At 35.1% G+C, this 22,858-nt stretch overlaps 1 protein-coding gene across 11 annotated transcripts; it reads left to right on the top strand.

Moving 5' to 3' along the window:
* The first annotated feature begins 1,490 nt into the window (after positions 1 to 1,490).
* Positions 1,491 to 22,613, top strand: LOC128228067 (tropomyosin). Of its 11 annotated transcripts, none has more exons than XM_052939148.1 (10): positions 1,491 to 1,753; positions 2,834 to 2,959; positions 8,856 to 8,989; positions 11,095 to 11,212; positions 13,975 to 14,045; positions 16,176 to 16,251; positions 18,824 to 18,886; positions 20,846 to 20,915; positions 21,507 to 21,629; positions 22,001 to 22,613. In XM_052939148.1, the coding sequence occupies exons 1-9, from the start codon at positions 1,640 to 1,642 to the stop codon at positions 21,587 to 21,589; spliced, it is 855 nt and encodes a 284-aa protein (XP_052795108.1). In that variant the 5' UTR covers positions 1,491 to 1,639; the 3' UTR covers positions 21,590 to 21,629; positions 22,001 to 22,613. The 11 variants fall into 11 exon arrangements, with proteins under 11 accessions (XP_052795108.1, XP_052795107.1, XP_052795106.1 ...); XM_052939147.1 differs by lacking the exons at positions 11,095 to 11,212; positions 13,975 to 14,045; positions 16,176 to 16,251 and adding exons at positions 11,905 to 12,022; positions 13,225 to 13,295; positions 17,052 to 17,127 and having other exon boundaries at positions 1,494 to 1,753; XM_052939144.1 differs by lacking the exons at positions 11,095 to 11,212; positions 13,975 to 14,045; positions 16,176 to 16,251 and adding exons at positions 11,905 to 12,022; positions 13,225 to 13,295; positions 16,910 to 16,985 and having other exon boundaries at positions 1,496 to 1,753; positions 21,507 to 21,585.
* Positions 22,614 to 22,858: the final 245 nt, after the last annotated feature.

The following is a 22,858-nucleotide window of genomic DNA, read 5'->3' as shown; positions in this document are numbered from 1 at the left end:
GGACTTAAGAATATTTCAGACGGAATTAGATTGAATTTCATTATGAATCACGGCTGAAAACATACTTCTGAAACTGAAATAATCATGTTGTAATTTTATAACCTAATATGCACAAAACTTAGTTAATAAAGTAAATCTAAAATAAAGTATATATACAACAGATGTATTTCATGTTTAAGAGTCTTGGCACTGTATATAATATATTTAATAGATTATTTCTGTAGTCACTATTTATAAACTTTTAACATAAACAGCATATACGGAAAACATTTCTATATCAATGATATATACTATTGACGCTAATTCAATGCACACAATGTGTATTTGTACCCATATATGAATGTGAAGTATTTATTCAAGTCTTATTTATCTCAATTTTTAAATAAAGAGTGTACGAAATTCGAGTGTCCCGTTTGTGTATGTGCTGTGCAATGATTAGTGGTTTTTAAATGCCTTCGTTCAAAATAATTAAACTGAAACGTTAAACACTTGAAATTTAAATTGTGGATGGTTTTCCCTACTTTGAAGATTTTTCGACATTACTATAAGGTATAGTTATTGTTTATTGCTATGTGTATGTTCCTTTATCTGTGATCATGCTTTGCCAAGTGGACAAGAAACCTGGTTAAGACGTCATGATATGTTACACATTTACAGAACAATCTCACAGAGAACACATACAGAGTATTCACGTAATATTCCGTTTACATCTTACATATGTTAGGTTTGAAATCTTTCATTGATAAATATGCACAGCGCATCCAGCTCTGTGATTAAGATTCTACCTATGATAACTATGTGTGAAGTCGGGTCTGCTCTTAGGTCGACTATCAGATGATCACTGCCATCAGTTTACGAAAAATCACCTGAATGTTTCGAGTAATATGCTGTTTTTCTTGAACCTCTATGGTGGGAGTAGTAGTACTTTAGTAAAAAAATTGGCCCTTAGCACTTCCTGCCTAAATCGTGTGGACTCATTACAACATAATTGTCTTTAATGTTATATATCAAACTAAGATTTGTACCACAAACTATGTTACCATGGTAATATTTCCTGGCATATAATGATATGAAACGTGTTCAAGGTCAGTTGTGTGTAGTTGAGGTAGTTGTACCTGAGACTGTCCTATTTTTCGATACCCAAAGGGAAGAGTAAAAAGAAATTCAGGTAAAAATGAAGCTGTGTATACAATGAGGCATCTTAGAAAGCAAAGCAACAAGATGAAAACATGTATTGTTGCATTTCCTTACATTTGTAAATTATCGGTTACCTATCTTGCCATCTGATAAGCCCAAGCAATTATTGGCATCCCTGGTGAAAGTAAGTGGTACCGTCTGTTTTTCGTCTGCTTCCTTTGCATTTTCCAAAGATGGGTGTAACACAATCATACTTCTGCATGACGTATCGCAAGATGGCGTCGATTAGCTGTAACCGCGTTTTTGATTGGTCGTTGATGGAATTCCTGTAGACTCCCCCGAAAATAACGTGCAAGACCTGTTGTAGTACTTCAGCACAGCACTTTCGAGTTCGTGGTAGCAGGGCATATTCGAAGACTCTCATCTGCGAAAGTCAATTCTAGCTCAAAAACATTCCTGTTGTATTTTGTTTTGTGGTAGGCGAAACTAACTAAAAACAAAAATGGATGCCATCAAGAAGAAGATGCAGGCGATGAAAATCGAGAAGGAGAATGCCTTGGATAAATCCGAGCAGCTCGAACAGAAACTGAGAGACGTTGAGGAAACCAAGGCAAAGGTGAGTCCAGTTTTTGGTGATATCCTTCCTATTTTCCAAGTAGTTTGCTCTGTATATTAACCAAGCATTATTTTGTGAAGATTTTAAATTATGGCTACCTTACTGTCTCGGAAATAACTGATTTTATGTATGAAACTGTTTGATTTGTATTTTCTAATGTAAGTTTCGTTTTGTAATGTTCTGGTACAATAAAAAATAAGAATTACTGAAAAATTATTACAATATATTATTATGGTGTGTGTTTTTGCATAACAAGTAAAATAGAAAGCGTTGGCGTACTTCTTTTCTTGCACGATTTCGTTTGGTTTACTTGTTCAATATTAGCGTAGACTTCGTAAATGACAATTTTCTCATTTCCAACAGTTTTGTGTGAACATATTACACATATCTAATACAATTAGCATGTGGTAGTTCTATGTTGTCTTATTTGTCGGCCATCTTGAAATATGAGCCTCGTTGTGATAACATACTAATGAGATGCTTATTTGGCATGCGCTGAAAAATGTAAACGTACAGAATTTACAAATATATATTAAATATGAAACAACATCTATTATAGAGAAATGCTAAAGAATGTCAAAATTTAAGTTTCATGGAACGTTCCATGCATTTCCGCCGTTGCATGCCAAATCTCGCCTGCAGTATGAGTCATTGAATTGAAATGCATGTATTATAAAGAAGTTGCCACATTGTGGAAAACAAAGACAGTAATAATTGTAAACTTATGCATCATTTATTTACAACCGCTTTGCTTAAATTACTACCCTAAGTAAACAGTTCACTATATCCATCACGTCCACAGTTATATACTTTAACATATATATATTTATATGTATATACATAAAATCGAATATTATATATTATCGAGTGTAACTGATACTGGCATTCTATAATTAGAGGCATATATTATGACCAAAATTTACCATAACATTTTGTTTATAATAGAATTGTATAACCTTTTGATCATATATAATGGTTATGATATGCAATAATTTACATACATTTTCTAAATATGACTGCGATATTCCTATTTGAAAATATGGTAACGTAATTATATAACACGAGTATCGTATATTACAGATCGAGGAGGAACTGCAGACACTCCAGAAGAAGTACACCAACCTGGAAAACGAATTCGACCAGGTCAACGAGAAATACAACGAGGGAACCGTAAAACTTGAGACCTCTGAAAAGAGGGTGACAGAGGTAAGTCATCTCCGTTACTTAGACTGAGCGTATGCATGATTTGACGTCAGATATGCAAAGAGGGTCGTTGACATCCTACATATATGTGTACTAATTTAACCAAAATTAAACCTTGTTAAAATGTGAACAGCAGAACAGATAAACAACATACTTTTTCAAATTCTGAAACTCATATCTGCACTGCATTAGACGCTTATAAATGCACATTTCATTTCTCTTTTTTGGATGATCTTGCTAGCTGTGTTGTTGGAATCCATTTATATGTATGTTAGTTTCATGCATTTTGATCATGTGCATAAGTTGAGGATTACTGTGTGTTGGCAAATGCGGATTAAAATGAAGAGTGAAAAGTCGTAAAAATGGACCTATTGTTTGATGGATTATCAATGTGAAACTGTGGCCGTTGTTAATTCATTTCTTAGGATTGAGTGATATATAATATATAGCATCTGGCATTATATTCAGGTGTTATCAAAATATAGTAGTGCTTTGCATTAATACAGTATGACGCTTTTTGGCAAGTTACATAATTTACACTCTTAATGGACTAGATGATATTTTGGTAATTATTAAGATATATGGCTGAATTTTGAGATTAACCTTATTATCAAAAGGATTGACGAGATGGCTCAGATTCACGTGCAAATCTCCGTAGGCCCGGTCAACCGTTATCTTAGGATGTGCATCTGTTTTGCATTGGTGTCGATAATTACATGCTGTGTATCAGGAGTAGGCCAGTATTGTTACAGGCATGTTTATCATATCATGAATAATTACTGCTGCTAGTATCTATGGAAATCGGAAAGAACAGTGCAGCACGTGTTTTCAATTTAGTATTGTATACCTGGATTCCGCTTTCTCATGGACTAAGTATTTTGAAAGTTACTCACACACCTTGCCTTTTAATAAAAATGCAATACTTATTTAAGGGTGGTAGTAGTAATGTACGATTGACAGAAGCGTTATTTTCCCGTAATAAATGTCATCTTAGTAGCCAGGATCAAATTACTCTAAACCCCATGTAAATGAGACATTGAACATTGTCGAGACTCGAGCCACATTCCTTACATCAGCAGGATTGCATGGCGTTCACCAACTTGAAATCTCGCCAAGTTTTTTTTTCTCAGATCTTTCCCCGTGGTTTACATGAGTCTTCTTAGGAATGAGAGTGCTTAATTGTGTTGCCAGGTAACGGTAAGGCTTATCAGATGCATTATTGTTGTCGCGATCGATAATGTCAGGATTTCCTGAATCGTATTGATATATTGGTATTTAGTGAAAATGTCTACCTATATTTAATACTTTAATACTTTCATATCATGCACAATGAAAATAAAACAACATGTTACACATTTCTTGAGAAATGGAACCATAATGCTAGTATGCGCTATCTCTAACTGAGTATATATGTTTATTATTTTTATTTTTTAATATTCCTCGTCAGTCGATAAAACGGTTTATGTTGGGTTTAATAAAACAGTTTATTTATTGTACAACTGTTGATTCGAAAATACATGACTCCCAAATACAAATATAATACATTACATTAAACGTCCGTCTTGAGTCGGTGACCTGAGTCAAATAATTAATATTATATACTATTGAAAAACACACATCTTAGGTACAAAGTAATTCGACCAAAATCACAAAAAAATATCCTCCTCGTTAACAAGATATTCCAGGTTATTATTTAAATGCAAAAAAAGAAAGAAAAAACAACAACTGCAAGACAACTAGACTATAAAGGTAGACAACCAGTGGTAAAGCGAGTTACAAACTTCCAAATCCGAACCGAAAGTAGAAAAGTAGTGCAACATACATATTTTTTTTGCGAAACCGAAAGGAGAAACTCGGTCCACATACGGTTATAGATTTAATTCAAAAGTTACGTGAAAACGCATTCACTTTACCCTTGGGGAAAGATGGGGTTAGAAACAAAATAATAAGGCAATTATTACAGCGTATGATATATAAATAATGCTACCCCACTAACTTAATTAGTTACACATTGAATTGCTATATTAATAATTAGATACTTAAAGTGTATACACTTCATTAGAATGGTTTACGACCATAAAGAATGATATAAATTATTTATGGAATTAAAACAAATAAGTGTTTTAAATGTCTTATTTTGGTAGCAGTATTTTGGGAATTCTAAAAATGTGATACAATCCTACATATCCGTATGCAAATTAACTTTCCCTATAAGGAAATGAGAATATCGTAGTAAGTGAGTAAGTCACGTGATACAATCGTGTGTCATGCAGTAGGAATTTAATTATAAGAAATATTGGCTCGTGCACATTATCATTTCGAACGACATTTGAAATTAATAAACCTCATAGAAAACGCGACTAACATAAGTGAAAATATTTAAATTTAAAGGGATTTGTACCACAAACAGAGGAATATTTTCTTAACGCGAAAATATAATTTTGGGTAGTTTGGTCCATCCGGTGTAAGGAGGCGGCCATTTTGTAGTGGATTACATTTTCGGTGTTATTAAAATGAATTCAAGACCAAATTCAATGGCAGCGTCAGCAGGATCCGGCCCTTTAAAGGCATTAAAGGATAAAATGCAAAGTTTAAGAGACGAACTTGATGACGTTCGCGATAAATGCGAAATAGCTGAAAAACAAGTGGCAGTGGAGCGATTAGAGAGAGAAAAGGTGTTGGCTTGTTTCATTTCCGCATTCTTGTATAGCACATTGTATTACTTTATGTGAATGACATGTAAGCAAATATAATGGATATATATATATGTTTTGTAAATAATCGTGCTTCCATATCCAAATTGTGTCGCAGAATTCCTGTATTGATTAGCTACAGTACCTGTTTCAGTGTTTACGAGGGACCCCTTGGGGGGCCCCCGTGTGTGTATCGACGTCGGGTATCTTGTAGAATCATGTCATAATACTATCTTAGCTGATGGGTTTAGGATTGAATCTTGTAATTCAATTTGGTTTTAACATACATTCAACCTTTCATGATTTTCTACTTTACATTAGAAATTTGTCATTGAACCTAACAGTAACAAGATTTTCAATGCATTACCTCTCACTTTAATTTGTGATATTTTACTTTCAAATTGATAGAATTGTTGCAAATTTTCCACATGTTTGAGAATTGAGAACCATTGCTATTGAATTTTGGCATCACGTTATCCCCCAGGAATTGCAAGAGTTTATCGCAGGCTATAGCCATTATAACACCTCTAGCGCTTCTGTTCATTTTTTTTATATAAGATGTGCAATAAATATCATCTTTAGTACCTTACTTAAAGTAACACAACTCTATTTTGAATGAACTATTGGCTCTTAAAAATGCGTAGGGGTGAGAGAAAATTAGGCAAGCATTCACCAGCTTATCTGGTAATGCTGTTCTTTTTATGCTGTGGGTTTGACACTTTTTAATTTAACTACCATATAAGGTTGACATGAGAGTTAATATGTACACATATTCAGACACAACCAGTCAGTGAGTAACTGATTCAGCAAAATGCTCAAAGTACTGTAATCGTAATTGGGACAAAGGTACATGATGTATTGAACATAAATGTTAAATAAGGGTAATTTGAGGTTCCTTATCATTTTCATTTGCAATTGTAAACATGATAAAGAGTAACACTACAGAAGTGTAGTGCCTGCTGAAAAGAGCCGAAGATAAGTTAACTTGTATCTTAACCAGGTATAATTAATGGTAGTGACTAGTCCTAAATATGAAGAATTGAATACAGTGCTACATTCATAATCATCGTTTTCCATACTGTTGAAAGTGATGCTTGATTTGTTAAAAATATTGAATAAGAACAGAATGAAGTAGTAGTAGTAGCTGCACATGCATAAATGAAATGCGTGCTAAAAAGTGGTTTCAAAGGTTAGCATTAGGAATTGCATTTGTTACCAGTGGTCAATGTCAAGCAGGTTAAAATTCAGAAGAGAAGTGAAGAGACTGAAATGGTCAAAAAGAGCACTAACCTGCGCTAGTAAAATGCAATAAAGGCTTGCTTAAACTTTGGATTTTATTTAGCAGGCCAAGCACTAATATAAGAATTCTGGCTTTCACATCCAGTCTAATTTTGATGGTTGCATTATTGTTTAATATCACTTAACTATTAAAGACCGTACTTGAAAAGAAAACTATAAAATCAGGTATTTGTTGTCACTGACCTGTTTTGATACTTTGATATATGGTGTGGTGGGCAGGTAGTTAAGTATTAAATGTGGTGATATGCAGTTGTACAGGTTCTCTGCCCTGAATAAAAGCCATTGCCATCCAAATTATGATATTATGCTCAATAGAAATCCTTTTAATTTGATGGTTTTATTGTTATAGACATATAATAATGACAGATTAACCTCTCCATAAATTATAAATTATATGATGAAATCATATTGATAAATATTTATATTATTAGTGTTAATTTAATAAATAAGGATTGGGCATTATATATGATGGATCATAAGTGTCTATTTCATAGTGCAACTACTTGCTCAGTGTTGTTGTTGATGAGAGTTCCCTTCTTTTAGGATTTACTGTTTCATGTTTAGGTTTCACACTTTTTGTTTTGTCATGTCCATGAATTAGGTCTTTCAATAGAAGTTAAAATGATGCTGTATATTTCTGTAAATTGTTGATTAAAAGCATTTTATAGTTAGGTACTATTAACTGATCATATCGATCCGTAAAATTTGAACAAATCTTAATGAATTTTGGCATTACATTCTTGAGATTAAAGTTTCTCTGTTACCAAAATGTTGAAATCTGATTCACTTAAAATATTGTCTGTAGACTGGTTTCAAATGGTGCATTTTTAGTGGTCTTATATGAAAAGTTGGCAGTTAATAAACAGTGAAAGTGGGGACATCCTTTGTGTATGGAAGATTTTATGGTCTGCTTGTATGGTCATAGTATCCCATTGCTTAAAGTGAAGTTTAAGTATGGTATGCTGTAGTTGTACAGTCCTATTGAAGTGAAGAATGGGAGCTATTGTGGCCAGGAGAACATAGTTTATCAGCTATCACATTCCAACTTCATTAATCCGAGATATTTGACATGAGCAGTACTTGACTAAAGAATTTGCAAAAAAATCTCATAATGGTAGGGTATGTGACCTGATGTCACCTACATGGAGGTCTTGCTGACAGTGACTATGATGACTAGTGACTGCTGTACCTAACAAAAATACCTATTAATGAATGTTTTTTAAATCATTCAAAAGATCTGTATGGTTTGATTGGTAGCATGACATCAAGTGGGCACTGAAAGGGTGGGTCATCAAAACATATTGTCAAAAACATACCCAAGTTGTCAAAATGTTGTCTTTTTATAAGAAAGAACTTCATTGGCTAGAGCTGCCGTATGAAATATGAGTTTGTACAATGGTTTGAATAGCAAGTCTATTTTAACATGCATAAAAGTCCAATCCTAAAGCCTTGCGTTATCGGCTGGTGAATTTCTGCTGTCTCAGTAAAAACTAATGTAACATTTGCTATTTGATATCGTTCCAGAGCGTGAACAGGTATTTGAATGGATTGAATATGTTTTAAATGATAAATCTTCAATGTTATGGATGAGTAAATTTTTATTTGTTTTGACGGCTTACTGATACAGGCAGGTCACTCTACGTAATTCATCTTATACAACTGCAAATCTTCTAGTCTAGAAAACATTTTGTTTTGATATTTTATACATCTATAGGCATTTTGAAGTTATATTATTTTTTACCAAGCTTCATTTCATTACAATCATTAAATTTTATGAACAAGATTTTGAACCATCGGAGACAATTTGAATCCTTTCAAAAAATACTATTTGAAGATGTTTCAATTGGATTTTTGGAATGCAAAAAGTCAATCCACTTTCAATAACACTTTTGTTCCTTTACTTACAGTGTGAAGATGAAATTAAGGGATACACACGCAGAATCCAATTGCTAGAAGATGACTTGGACAGAACACAACAGAAGTTGGAGGAGGCTACTCTCAAGTTGGAAGAAGCCACCAAGACCGCAGATGAGAGTGAAAGGTATATACATGTGTGCTCTCACATGTGCAGTATTTAGGGTGTTCTTTTTGCTAAATTGCTAGTAGTATAAGAACCAAAACTTAAATTTCAGCGGGCTGTTGTTTTTAACATAAACAATATGGCTAAAGAATGGGAATGCTGAAAAACACATTCGTTTTTAATCTCAAATGATTGTCTCTCGGTGGGGTAGAGAAAATATCATCATTGCCTAACACTGTAAACTGTAATTTCCCCGAATGGTTTTATGTCAAACATTATTGAACTATAATGTTTCTATCAATATATTGATCACAGCACATAGGCAGTGGAGTGATTGGATGTCCCGGGTGCATTTGCCCATCATTTATGCTGTAAAGTTAGGCACCAAGATCTCCATGACTTGTGTGTATTTATCCTGAAATGAAGGCAAATTTATGAATTGCCAATATTAATATTGTTTCCATTCCTTTCCCATAAACAGTTTTTCTTGTTTCTTGTCTAAATATACATTTTTCTAAGCCAACAGCAAATGCATGATAGCTATTGATTTATCGTATCAAACTTCATGCCTTTATACTGTCATTTTCTGTCCTAAATGGTGTACAGTAGACATTTTGTTAAACCCTCAGTTACAAATTGCAATTCAACAAATTTACTGAATACTTTAAAGTAGATTTGAATAGGCGTGGTATTCATGCCATGGAAAATATTATCACAGGTTGAAATGAATGCAGCCATTATTTGTTGATCTGATAAAAACATAAATCCCATGAAAAGGGAGAGATTTAAATTTCAGTGGTTGTCATAGGAATAGGAAAGTGACCAAATGTCTACTCAAGGCCTCATGTTTGTCTGGGGTGATAACAGGCCAAACATTTCTGGTATTTGTCTGTACATTCTAGTCAATGATCATCTACATCTGAAATCAGGGTTGGGATTAACCATGTAACAGAAACATTTGATAGCCTGTAAAACTGTTTTCGCTGGACAAAACTTTACTGCTTGGATTCAAGTGTTTATACAATACCTCTTGTGTTTACTTGCCTTTATCATTTAAAGGTTTAGAAGTAACATAACATTAAAATATGCGTTTTAAAGACTTGGAACTTTGTCACGATTTAGATAAACACGATATGGGAATACACTTACAAGTATAAACAAGAATGAGTTTTTGAGGGTTCTTTTTCAGGTGTTAATAAATATTGCTTCTGATCTTATATGGCTTTTTCCTACTACAGATGAATAAGTACATGCAGTAAAGTTTTGTCTAAGATACAAGTTAACTTGTATATAATTATGTACATAATACTGCACTAACATATACAGCCTTAGGTGGTGGTTGTTGCTGCCTGAATGCTTTTCTCTCACTATTTCTGCTGTTTTGAACACAAAATCCAAATGACCAGTTTATTCAGCTGAAAAATATCCATAACTCCCTATGTTATGCCTAAGAATTTGGAGATATACAGTATGCAGTCTGTCTGAAATATTAGTCATCATACAAGATATGAAAGGTTTGAAACATAAATTAATTAGAGATGTCTGTATCTGGTGTATATGAAGGCAAACTGGTGAAGTTAATCATTTCAGTGATAATATTTGGGTGATGGTTTTTGCTGGATGCATGTATTCTCTTTGAGTGTGGAAATCTTTAAAATAATAAAAATATTTGTAGTCTATAATTTGAGAATTGTTCATAGAGAATACATGCTTGTAAAATTATTTAAATGTGGCTATGTAAATTGCTAGCAAGCTAACCAGCTACAGCGATGTTTCATGTATAGGCTACTAACTCACTGTTGTACCAAATATTGGCCTGTCATCTCCGTCAACTGAAACTGACAGATGATCTCTTCATGGTTGCATGTCTTCATAAATTTTTGATATTTTGTGATTTTGGCTGTTCCAATTTTGTTTGTTAAATGATACACGCATTTGTATATTTGGCTCAGAAAATAAGAAATCTGATATTGACATTTCAAACATTGACCGTGCCTGCAGAATACCAGCCATCAGCCAAAATCAATATGAATCATTTTACTAGAAACTCATTGAAAATAAAACTGCACCATTCCCATAAGATTTTTTTACTGACCTGAGTGTGGATTGCATGCTGCCTGTTTTAGACAAAGGAGAACGCTGGACTCACGCAGCAAGATAGATGAAGATCGCAATGAGACATTGGAGATGCAACTTAAAAAACTAGAACTCATAGCTAATGAGGCTGAAACTCGATACGAAGAGGTAGGTTGTTACCATAGCGACAACCAATAGGAAAGCTTGCTGGCAGTTAACATGGGGTCATGGACTCAGTGAATCTTACTTACTGCTTGAGTTTCCAGCTTACAAGTGACCTTGACAATCTTCAACCTTGCTTCCCTCACTCAAAGGTGGCAGTTTCTATCCATTAAAATTATAAGCAAATGCAGACTTGATTCACTGGGTTTCTGTTGACCAGTTGATGGCTCATCCAGCATGAACTGTCAACCTGACATGTTGATACCTGTATGTTTAAACCTATTGTCACTAACATGAACCTGTCTCTTTGTACAGAGCTAGAAGGAACCTTGAAAACAAAAGTTATCTCGAAGAAGGACGCATGGAGAAATTAGAACAAGCCTTCAAACAAATGGAACTCATTTCAAATGAGGCTGAACAAAAATATGAAGAGGTAGGGCTGTTAGTTATGTTGTAGAGTAACAGTAGTTACTGACCAGGCAATAGAGGAGTGAAAAAACAGGCAGGCCGCCTCTTTACTTTCCTTATTACTCTGTTGTACGGTCATTCCTCCACTGTGTGGTAGAAATTCACCTACTAACCACTTTTCCCGCAGTAAGGTTCAGAGGAAGTAGCCCAGTCAAGGTCCAGTCTTGGAGGTGTGCAAGGACCTAAAGCAATATTTAAGATAACGTAGTAACCTTACATTTCCTTCACAGAGCCCGCAAGGTGCTCGAGAGCAGGAGCATCGCTGATGACGACAGGATCGACCAGCTCGAGAAGACCGTGAAGGATGCCAAATATGTCGCGGAGGAGGCCGACAGAAAATACGATGAGGTGAACAGGCACGCGCCTCGCATGATCCCCCTCGTGTGCAATACTTAGCTGACGTTGCATACAATGTCCTGTTTTACCTTGATTGTTTTGTGTTTTCAGGCATGTTACTGCTAATGTTTTTAATACATGTATTGAAGTCAGTTCTATTTTTTGAAAGACATAGGTGAAAATATATTTTACAAATTTGCAATGATATATATATATATATATATATATATATACAAAAAATAGCATTCCATACTAAGTTAAAATTTCCTTATTTCTTTTTTATGAAAAGAACTGGCTTTCAAAATTCAATTGATTTTGTAAAGTAGGAAATTAAAATATATGCCTAGTCAAGTAAATTGTACTTTTTTCATTATTTTAAAAAATGCAATTGAGAATAACTGTAAAACAACAAATTTATTTAACATTGACAAACAATATTGTGATATAGCAGAATTGACATATTTGTTAAAATTGTCTAAGAAACTGTGCATGCTGTTTCTTTATACTGCTTACTACATGAAGCTCCATAATGCTCTAAAATCTTTCAATCAAGTCATTTAATTACTGTTTACTGTGACTGATATGCATTTCTTTTTGTTTTAAATGTTATGAAGATTATGGAGCTTGCTAAGACAGTGAGATTACAGTAATGTTCTAAACTAGCTGAATGGCTTTGACATTTGTGTGTGCTTAGTGACTGAAACCAAGTGTAGAAAATGATCATATTATGGAAGATATAAATATGAGAGCAAATCCATTCAGCTGGTTTACAGATGTTCAGAATGATTATACTAATACAGCTTGAAGTTGAGATATACAGAATATAAAGAAAAAATAAATGATACAGTTTAATAACATGTGTGACACTACTAATTGTGAATGTGCTTGTCTAAATTTGGAATACATTCATTCAGGAAATGTATGTGATGCTATCATAATTGTGAAAAATTGAACAATATCAAGTCATAATGACTAAGTCAAATTGCCATTTAGATGAGCACAAATTTGTTTAATATTTGATTATGTATCTAATCCTATGTTTCAAAATAATCTAACCAAATTGGAATGCTGTAGGTTCATCCATGGTAAAGTTTAGTGCATGTCCGAATGTGGACGTGGTGAGTTCAGCATGGTGTGATCCTGTGACTGCACGTGTCAGCTCGTGCGAGACAAGAAAACTTAACCTTACTATTTCTGTCTCTCCCTATATTTAGGCCGCCCGTAAGCTCGCCATCACTGAGGTCGACCTCGAGCGCTCAGAGACCCGTCTGGAGGCTGCTGAAGCGTATGTATCTAAACTGTTATGTGTGAACTGTATAAACGGTACCAGTCCCTTAGTTGGATGGTCCCAGATAGGTGAAATGGGATTCCTGTCCATGTGGGCTCACTCACCATATTTGGTTTGAAATCAGAGCAGTGATCAACACAGTGATTATTATCACACAGGTGCTGTTAACTGTGGTTAATGCAATCTTGATATCATAAGACTGCACATGGGATTGTTCACTGTGGCTTGCAAATAATGTAAGTGGTTAACAGGCATGAATGGATGAATGGATGAGTTGTGTTAAAAAATATGCGGACTGAAGCCTGTTTGGATTGCCTCAGTAAGAAAACCCACTTGATTGAATGACTAAGGAAGGGCAACACTGAGTAGCTATATCCTGAACACTGGCTCTTACAGGCAAACATGTTTGTGGTGAGGCCGTATGTACATGAACCCATATTCACCAATAGCCATGTTCTCCTGTTTATCTATTTATCCTAGGCATAAACAATTTCTTTCCTCCAGAAGAAGATTTATATCTATACCAATGGTTTTTACATAAATAAGAACAAGAAAAATCCAGAGTTGTTTATACCCGGGGTAAATCATACAGGAGATTGGCTTTATAAAAGTGTAAAATTTTTGTTTATCTGAAGTTATAACTTGATCTATCTTTTTAATTTCATGCAAAATTTAGTGTGCTCGCAAATTGTTGGTAACAGAAGCAAGTTTAGAGAGAGCGGAAGATCAGTTAGGTGACTGCCAGAGGTATGTCTGTGCTTAACATAGTAACACACAAATATTCTGGGTTGTTACGGTAACACTAGTGTAACCATGGTAACAGGTGTATAGTAAATGCTTTCTCTTTCCTGTCACTTCTTCTCCATTGTCTATAGACCATAACATAAGTCTAAGAGAAACATCCCCTTTGGTTTTGGTAGATATTTTTGGTAAACAAGAACAAAATAATGCTGAAATTAAAATCACATGATTCAGCAGATAAACTGTTTGCACCATTTGGTAAAGCCATAAAATCTGCTGATGAAAATAGACGGTAACTGATGCCAAAAAGAAGGGAATGTTTCAGTGTGGTTTGGCTCACATTCATGATAGCTGACACAGCGTCTACCTTGTTACCTGGGTATTGGTGTGAGTCAACCAGCTCTCACCTGTCGACTTCCATCTACCTAGCCTAGCACCTCAAGTATTCTCTCCAACATTCAGCTAGAACTAGTAAATACCAGCTTTCTAAAACAATCCCAACTTATTCTAGCAGTGATTAAAATGTTTTTACCACTGATTAGAACAGAAGAAGTGCAAAAAGCTTTAGATGCATCTGTATGATACAGCTAATTGATGAGTTTTCTATACTGGAAGAAAATGTTTGCTTTTTAAAGAACACAAATTAATTAAACTGTGCTGGGTTTTGGCACTACTGATAGGAAATAAGGTAATGTAAAAAGATACGGCAAATGAAGGTGGTTGCTTGTTAATCTTATCCGTGCAAACAGCTATACAGAAAGCTTTCAAGTGTGACAGATAGGCAGGAGAAATGTGATACATGGCAGTTTAAAACTGCTGTACTGTATAAAAGGTTCTGAAAAAGGCAGTGGGAATTGAATCATACCGAAATCTAGCAGTATTGTTCAGCATTAGGTGGCCTTTTGTTAATGAAATCGCTCACTGTTACCATCTTCTTTCAATATAAAGTGTTTAACAATTTATTAGGAATGTTCTTTATTATTAAGTGATAATAAGGAATATCTAGTCTGTACAATTATCAGTTAATGGATCGCATAAATATTGTAAAGATTCTGCTTTTTTATAACTTCCAACTCTGTAAATATATTTGAGTGACTTTCTGCTGTTACAGAATTTTGATCTGTGGAAATTTTTTAATCCAATATGGGCACTATTATATTACATATTTTAGAACTTCAAAATATCTGACTGGTAATCGTTGGTTATCTGTTTATTCTATGAATTACTTTTCTTTGCTTCATTTGAGTAACCACATATCTTCTGATATGCAGATACTGCTTTGTTAAAATGCCAATATGCTTGCACTATAATCTGAGATTTTATAACATGAATGAAAGACAGACGAAACGACCTCAAAATTAAGGTACATGTAATTTTGTCCAAATTTATTGAAATAATTACTAGTTATATGATAGGATCAGAAGATAGGTGTATTTACGTCGTGTATTGGTTCAATGTTTTCAGGGTGTTGGACTTTTGTCCTTGCTGTTCCATTCTTCACCCCCTGCTTGCATGTGTATATGTTTGCCTTCTTATGTTTGTGTGAAAACAACTTTTCAACTGGTACATTGTTCTAATTGTGATTGATATGCTAAAATACTGAAATCATAATGGTAATCAATTTTCAAAATTTGTTTGTCTATGCTTCACCTACATTAATCAGTTGAAATGTTCTCATGTTCACTTCTTTTTGGAGCCCATAGCAACCAAACTAAAGCAGTAGGTTCTTTGAAAAATGATTAATTGCACAATTACTGTGGGGATTTTGCTTGTTTTTATCTTAGACATTGGTATGTTGGAAGAAAGCAGTAAATACTATCTTTTTCTGGCTGCTATTTGAGGCAGGGAAAACAAAATCTAAGACCGGATGCTTTGGGCTTAAGAAGAAAGCTCTTTTCCTTGTTTCTTGTTTTTGTTTGCAATTTAGTTTGATAAAACTAATATAATAGTACCCTTTGCAAGTTTTCTAACAACTTATGAATACATTTTGCTGTAATTTATCATTTTTGTTGAAATATATTTTAAGTTTTGAATTTTAGTTTTTCCTTACAATAACATAATATAACATTCCAGTAAAGTAACTGAATGACGTTTTTGCCTGTGCATGATGTGTTTTGTGCTTGACCAAACTTTCAGAAAAATTCGCGAGTTGGAGGATGAACAATTGAGCTTAGGCCAGCAGGCACGAAGTTTTGAGTCAGACTTCTACAAGGTAGGCTACCCCAACCGCTCCATATCCCACTAACATTTCAGCCCTTCAAGGGAAGGGTAGGAAATTAGTTGATAGTCTTGACTACTGTCCAAGTATTGCCCTTGTCTTGTTAACAAAATGGCAACTTGGACATATGTCCTAGATTATGATCACAAAGCCTACAAATTTGCATTAACAAATTGATGCTCTTGCATTGAAACAGATGTTTAAAAGTCAGTAAATAGTGGCTGATTGGCCTTGGGCATGTTGATCATAATCGCCTGACTTGAATGTAGGTACATAACACATACATGAAAGTCAGAGAATGTTGTACAAGCATAGATGGAGAAGTGTAGCCAATGCATTATCCATCTGTGGCTGTTGATAGATTGTTCTTATACATATACTGTGTTACTGCAAGTCCCTTGTGTTTGATTGATGTAACTGTTTTTATTTCTGTGCCGTTGTCAGGGAGGTTAGTAGAGCATGTGACTGGTGTACGTAGCATGATTGAGTGTGAGTGCCGTGTAACCCAGCAGCCCCCTCCTCACCTTTGACCTGCCAGCCGCAGTTCGCTGTTTGCCGACGCCGCCTGCAGCTTTATGTTGGGTCGCCGCTGCGACACCAGACATCATCACTCAACATGACATGCCAAGTAACGGCCTTTCTTACTTTTCAGCAAAATCAATGAACTCACTGAAGAGCTTGCTGTCGTCGGTAATAACGCTAAGGCCCTTCAGAACGCAGTTGACCAGGTAAGAAAAGAAACGGGACTTGCAGGACCATGTATGTTAGGGCTAACAGTAACATTTGCATTGCAGGAAAATTCTCGAGTTGGAGGAGGAATTGAAAGTTGTAGGCAACAACATGAAATCACTTGAGATAAGTGAGCAGGAGGTAAAGATATCTACGCACCAAGTTTTCTCTCACAGGCATGGAGTTTTGCTAAGCCATGCTGCTTGAAGAGAATCAACAACAACAAAACTACTACTACTACTACTTTATGTTGATATGCGCATGTTCATGTTTAGTGTAACATGATTATGTATGTTACCATTGTACACTGAGATATGTATGTTTATTGTTGGGTCTCTAGAACAGGTTGTCAAAGGGAACTGCTGAGACAAGTGAACAATTTATCATGATGTTTTGTCAAAGTTCCCTTTCACAAAACTGATGGTCCACATTAATTTCAAAGTGTTTGTCTTTAGTACAGCAATTAACAGGAACAGCCAGGAGATGAATAGCTCTATTATAACACAAGAATGTACAAGCTTGCACATTATTGCAAGGTGGATAGGCCATTATCATATATCTGATACAGAATGGATTAAATTACTGAGTAAAATTATGAACATTTAAGGGAGTGGGGGGATTGTTAAGGCTTCTGGCTGTCTGTTAACTACCTGTTCCAGTTAGCTGTTGCTGGGATCTGGCCGTGCGTGCAGCTGCCCCCTGTGGGCCATATACTCGCATTGTGCTTATAGTCATATACATCACACAAACAGCTCCATGTCTGATATTATACATGGCCTGTGTTCAAGTTGGTGCAATACTGAGATTAGCTACAAAATTTAGATTACAATTTTGAGTGCCTCTTGTTTGTTTGCAGGTCTGAAGTTTTAAATGCAAAACTTGGATTTTAAATAGAGATAAATAGAAATGAAATATTTTAAAAACTAATTTGAATGTTATGTCATTCAAATGAAGGAGCTGTTTGGTGCTGTGTATTAGCATACATTAGATTATTCAACATTAATCAATCATGTTAATGATAATGAACTTTTATGTTTACAGAATTGTGTGCATAAGCCACAGTATTACGCGCACTGTAACACTGCAATGCTCATGTAGTAAGCTGATGTACTCAGTTGCTTTGCTGCATGCGTAAAACTGTCTAGAAATGTCCGAAAGTTCTACAAAATTTTATGCAGGGTGCAAATGTCTAGAGGAAGAGCGATTATCAAATTCCTATTTTGTTTTAAGCGCATGCGAATTGATGAAATGGACATGAATGTAAATTAACACATGCACATATTTTATTTTTCATTCAGTTTATCACATGAGCATGCTGCAAAATATGAGACAGTATGTGTATAGAAAACTACATCAGGGATGAAAGAGCTGTGTTCTGGAGTCAAAGAACTGCTTAATAAGTGAAAACAAAATTTAAAATAAGTTCTTTGACTCTAGAATGATTATGTTGATATACTTTTATGTTATTGGTATTTATGCTCAGTGCTGTTTTCCACATTCTGTGAATTACTCTTACTTGAAACACTCAAATAACATACATATTGAATATCATGACTCAGCAGTCTTCATGCACTTTGTTATAATGGGTTTTGGAAAACAGCTCAGTGCCACAGTCATTCACTTACATTTTGATGAAGTTTATTTTTACAGGATGTATATCTATATAATATATTAAATTTATATTATAGCATAATCTGTCTTAAGCAAAACAATCGGTTATAAATAGATGAAATGAATAGAAGTTAATTTTCAAAGGTAAAAGGTAAGGAAAATTGCACAATGAGGAAGCAATTTGTTAGTTGGGGTGTTGCTATGGAGACATGTTGTTCTATTTTAGGCATCTCAGAGAGAGGACAGCTACGAGGAAACCATCCGTGACCTGACCCAGAGACTCAAGGACGTAAGTTGTCATGGCTACTGCATGTGCTCTCAATATAGCTGCTAACTGCACATCTCTACATGTGCTCTCATTATGTGTTTCTAAAATTGAGGTTAAAAAATGGTTGTTCATCTGTTCACACGTCAAATGTATTAATCATATGTTTAAATAAAAAGGTCTGATCGGATAATGGTTATTTCCAAGGCAGAATGTAGCTTTAATTTTAAAATCGCAACAAAGAATTTTGTAGTTATCAATAGAAGTAAAGTTTTTATTAAGCTATTCATAGGATTAGGTGCTGGCAGTGTCAATAGTAAGTAAATTAGCATTTGTGAATAGCATAAGAGATAGACAAGTGTTACATTTTCTGTATTAGTAAACTATGTTAGAGATTAAGAGTTATTGTATGTATCAGGCTGAGAACCGCGCTGCTGAGGCTGAACGTGTGGTCAACAAGCTCCAGAAGGAAGTTGACAGATTAGAAGGTAACGCACGTGATCCACGTGCCCCTCCGGCCAGTGCCCCACCCGCACTGGCCCCGCATGACTGCCCCCAGCCCCCTCGTGAACAAAGTTCCATCTTGTCTGGTCGCTTACAGCAGTTCTGTTGTATTTCAGCCGTGACAGCTTGCCATGTGTTGTTGCTTGTTGAAGATGACCGATGAAATGAAGATTTTAGGGATCCATAGTTTTCATACTAAACACTCGTGCTGCTGTCTGTCAGGGTTAAGGCTTGGATTACCTCTCATGTATTTCCCACTACAACGTTAAAATGTATGAAGAGTTTTGGATGAGCACATAAGACTTATTTAAAACTAAGCTACCATTTCACAAAATAAGGCTACCTTAAGAACATTTACACTGGTGAAGGCCGACATTCTGTAGGAGGTGTAATCTTCATTTCAGAGCTGGGCTCACGCCCACCTGCCCCGCAATACATTCCACCAACGCCCGTCCAGCTTGACCCCAAAATGTACCATCATGCTGTGCATAGCAACGCGCAAATGCAACAATTTCAACATTCAGATGGCTTCTCAGATTTTTAAAAGCTTCAAAGGTTAAACAGCCCTTGAAATGCCACCTGTATCAAACCACATACCACTGTATCACTTGTACAACACTCCCATACTACACCTGTGTCTGTACCAAGAAAGAGTTATCTTTTATGTGTTTGACCACAAAGCATCTTGCATACAGACCTGTACTCTCCTAGGATCATGATGCAAAACAAATATTCACTACCCAGATAAATCTGTTGCAAGGTTTCTTCTTATAAAACTATAGTAAAAGTATGGTTTGTCACATGGTAGCATATTTTTGTAAACCTTGATGCAGATTTAAGGCAAAATTCCACAATCCAAGCCTACATCACTGAAACTGAATAACAGAATAGACTGTTTGACATTATTGAAAATTTGTCCTGGAAGTCTATTTTGTTATTGTAGCACAATTAACAGCATGGTATTTTTGTTTCAGATCAGTTTGAGTTACTTTTCAGTTTATGCATGAGTTATTCTGTAGCTGACAATTGGACTTGTATGAACACATCACGATTTGCAGACTGATTTTTGTTTCCAATTCAGTAGAAGCCAATGGCTCACTAACATGGCTGCTATCATCAGATGTCCGATTCATTTTCTTTCAGGATATGAAAGATATTATAGAATAGGCATAAAATTAAACATGATCAATGTAATAATAAGTGATATTTACAATAAATGTAGTGTATTGGAAAAACATATTTGGGGGGTGAATCATGTCCATTATTGCATTGCTCATGTTTAGTTCTGTAACACTTGTAAAGGGTTTGGACTTTAAATTCGGTCTAATCAAAGCAGTTTACCCTATGAAAACATGGGTTTTGTGGAAAACCTGAGTAAAGTCCAAATGTTTTACCAGCTAACATTGCATCAAGTTGCATTCCCTGTGTTTGCCCCCATTGTGTGGGAAGCATGTTATGTGTGTTATTTGTTCTTGACAGCGTGAGCGCCGCATGGAAGATGCTGAGAGGGAAAACGTGCGCCTGCGAGGCGAGGTCGAGCATTTGGAGAGTACGTTCTCATTACAATTGAATTCCCTTGAGCCTTTATTAGTATTGACAATTACTCTCTTGATTAATTTTGGCTGCAATGTCAAAATTTGACCAAAAAAATTTACTACTGGCCAGTTGGTTTTTGAGAGCTTTATTTACATATTATTTACATGGAACAGTTTATGATAAATTAATAGAAAACTGCACAAGCACAGAAAATGACATGAGGATCATCGAAACTGAGCTGCAGTTTGCCTTGTTGGCTGTAAAAGATTTCTAGTTAAGTAAGCCATTTCACACGAGATTTGAAGGCATTGAGTTGGTTACCTGCTCTCTGGGGATTTAAAGGTCAACACAATTAATTTCAAGGGTGTCTGGTGACATTGGCACAGTAGACTGTTTGATACTATTTTCCTATTTTGCATGTATGTGTAACACTGCAGTCTTTGTTCTTTTGATGAGGAAATCAAATAAAAAAAACTAACTCTGCATGTTTTTTAAAAAAAAGTTTAAAAGAGAATCTCCTCTGTACATGGACTGCAGTGTTCCTGTGTTACATTGCTGCGTGTGTTTCCATGTTGACTGCATGTGTGTGTGGGCTGTTTTACAGAGCGTTACGATGACCTGACTGGAGAGTATACTGCAATAAAGCAGGAGATGGAGAACACTTTTGCAGATCTTGATAATATGTGAGCATGTAACCCACTGTGTATTCGTCATATAGTGTATCAAGGTAAAAATACACACACAACTTCATGGTTTTTCAACTACACTGTTTCTAACCAAATAGCCTTCAGGAGATTGTAAGGCAAATTAGTTCAGTATAAATTGGACTGCACAATGTGTATGTTATTTTTCATTTGAGGCATGACTGTTAACGTGTGAAAACATCCATTCCTACTAACATAACAAACATACTGCACTATTTAATTGTTATAAAAAGAGTCACTGGTCCATTGTGTACTATTTAGAATAAAACTCAACTATTTTGTACTTGAATAATTGAACTTAATACTAGTATTATCACCATTGTTTGTGGAATAATTTATATAACTATTGCTGCAATGCATAAGCCTTACTAATCGTCCATATTGTGTGTTTCAGATGAGTTGCTCGCAGAAAAGGAGAAATACAAGCAGATTAGCGATGAGTTGGATCAAACATTTGCTGAATTGGCTGGCATGTGAGCAGCGTCCAACTAGCAGAGTTACACTCAATTTTACACACTTCATCTACATTTCAACGATGCCCTTTTTTTCGCCTTCGAAATTGGAAAATCTCTCTAAACAACAAACTTTTCGGACATTATGCTGAAGTGATGTGAGAAAGATCAGTTGCTTGAAAAAAATTGTTAAGTAAAAAGTTTTGATACATTAATGACTTGAACTTGCTTGAGCTTCCTAGAGTTTTGTAAATTTAGGAGTATGTGTGTGTGTTTTGCTGACGAAATTATATTTGCCATTAATGGCATTTTCTGTTTTAAGTTATTTATAAAGATATTGTTATGGTTTGCTATTATACAATAATATTAGGTCTATTGTGGGTGTTTCATAATTCTCTTTTGTTCAGGTGATTCAGCAAATGATGTTAAAATAATCGCTATATACTACTAAATATTAACTAAAACTTACTTCTTTAAATAAATCTCCTGCTTTTCCAGACATGTATGTATGTATGTATGTAATAATTAAATATGGCCAACGTTCAGCCAAATATTTGTGAGGTTACTTGCGTTTTTACTCTGGCTGTCTTTCACGTCAGAGTATTTCGATAGATCTGATCCTTTTTAAGCCTTAACTAGTGTTGTTAACAATAACGAAATTGAGGTTTAGGAATAGGCAAGTGTTTTTCATTATCATAAAACTACTGCCGCTGCATTTTGTGAGTAGCCTCATGAAACTTTGGCGTTATCAGGGAGAACGTGGGTGAAATGTCTGCACTAGTCAGCCGAAGTGCATACGC

Source organism: Mya arenaria, chromosome 3, assembly GCF_026914265.1.
Source record: "Mya arenaria isolate MELC-2E11 chromosome 3, ASM2691426v1".
NCBI classification, from domain to species: Eukaryota; Metazoa; Mollusca; class Bivalvia; order Myida; family Myidae; genus Mya; species Mya arenaria.
This window is presented reverse-complemented; position numbering and strand designations above follow the sequence as displayed.

Excerpts from the sequence above, each read along its gene's own strand:
- LOC128228067 (XM_052939148.1), top strand. The coding sequence starts at position 1,640 with ATGGATGCCATCAAGAAGAAGATGCAGGCGATGAAAATCGAGAAGGAG. Across the intron at positions 14,046-16,175 it reads CAGTTAGGTGACTGCCAGAG|AAAAATTCGCGAGTTGGAGG; the intron begins GTATGTCTGTGC and ends CCAAACTTTCAG. Across the intron at positions 18,887-20,845 it reads TGACCCAGAGACTCAAGGAC|CGTGAGCGCCGCATGGAAGA; the intron begins GTAAGTTGTCAT and ends TGTTCTTGACAG.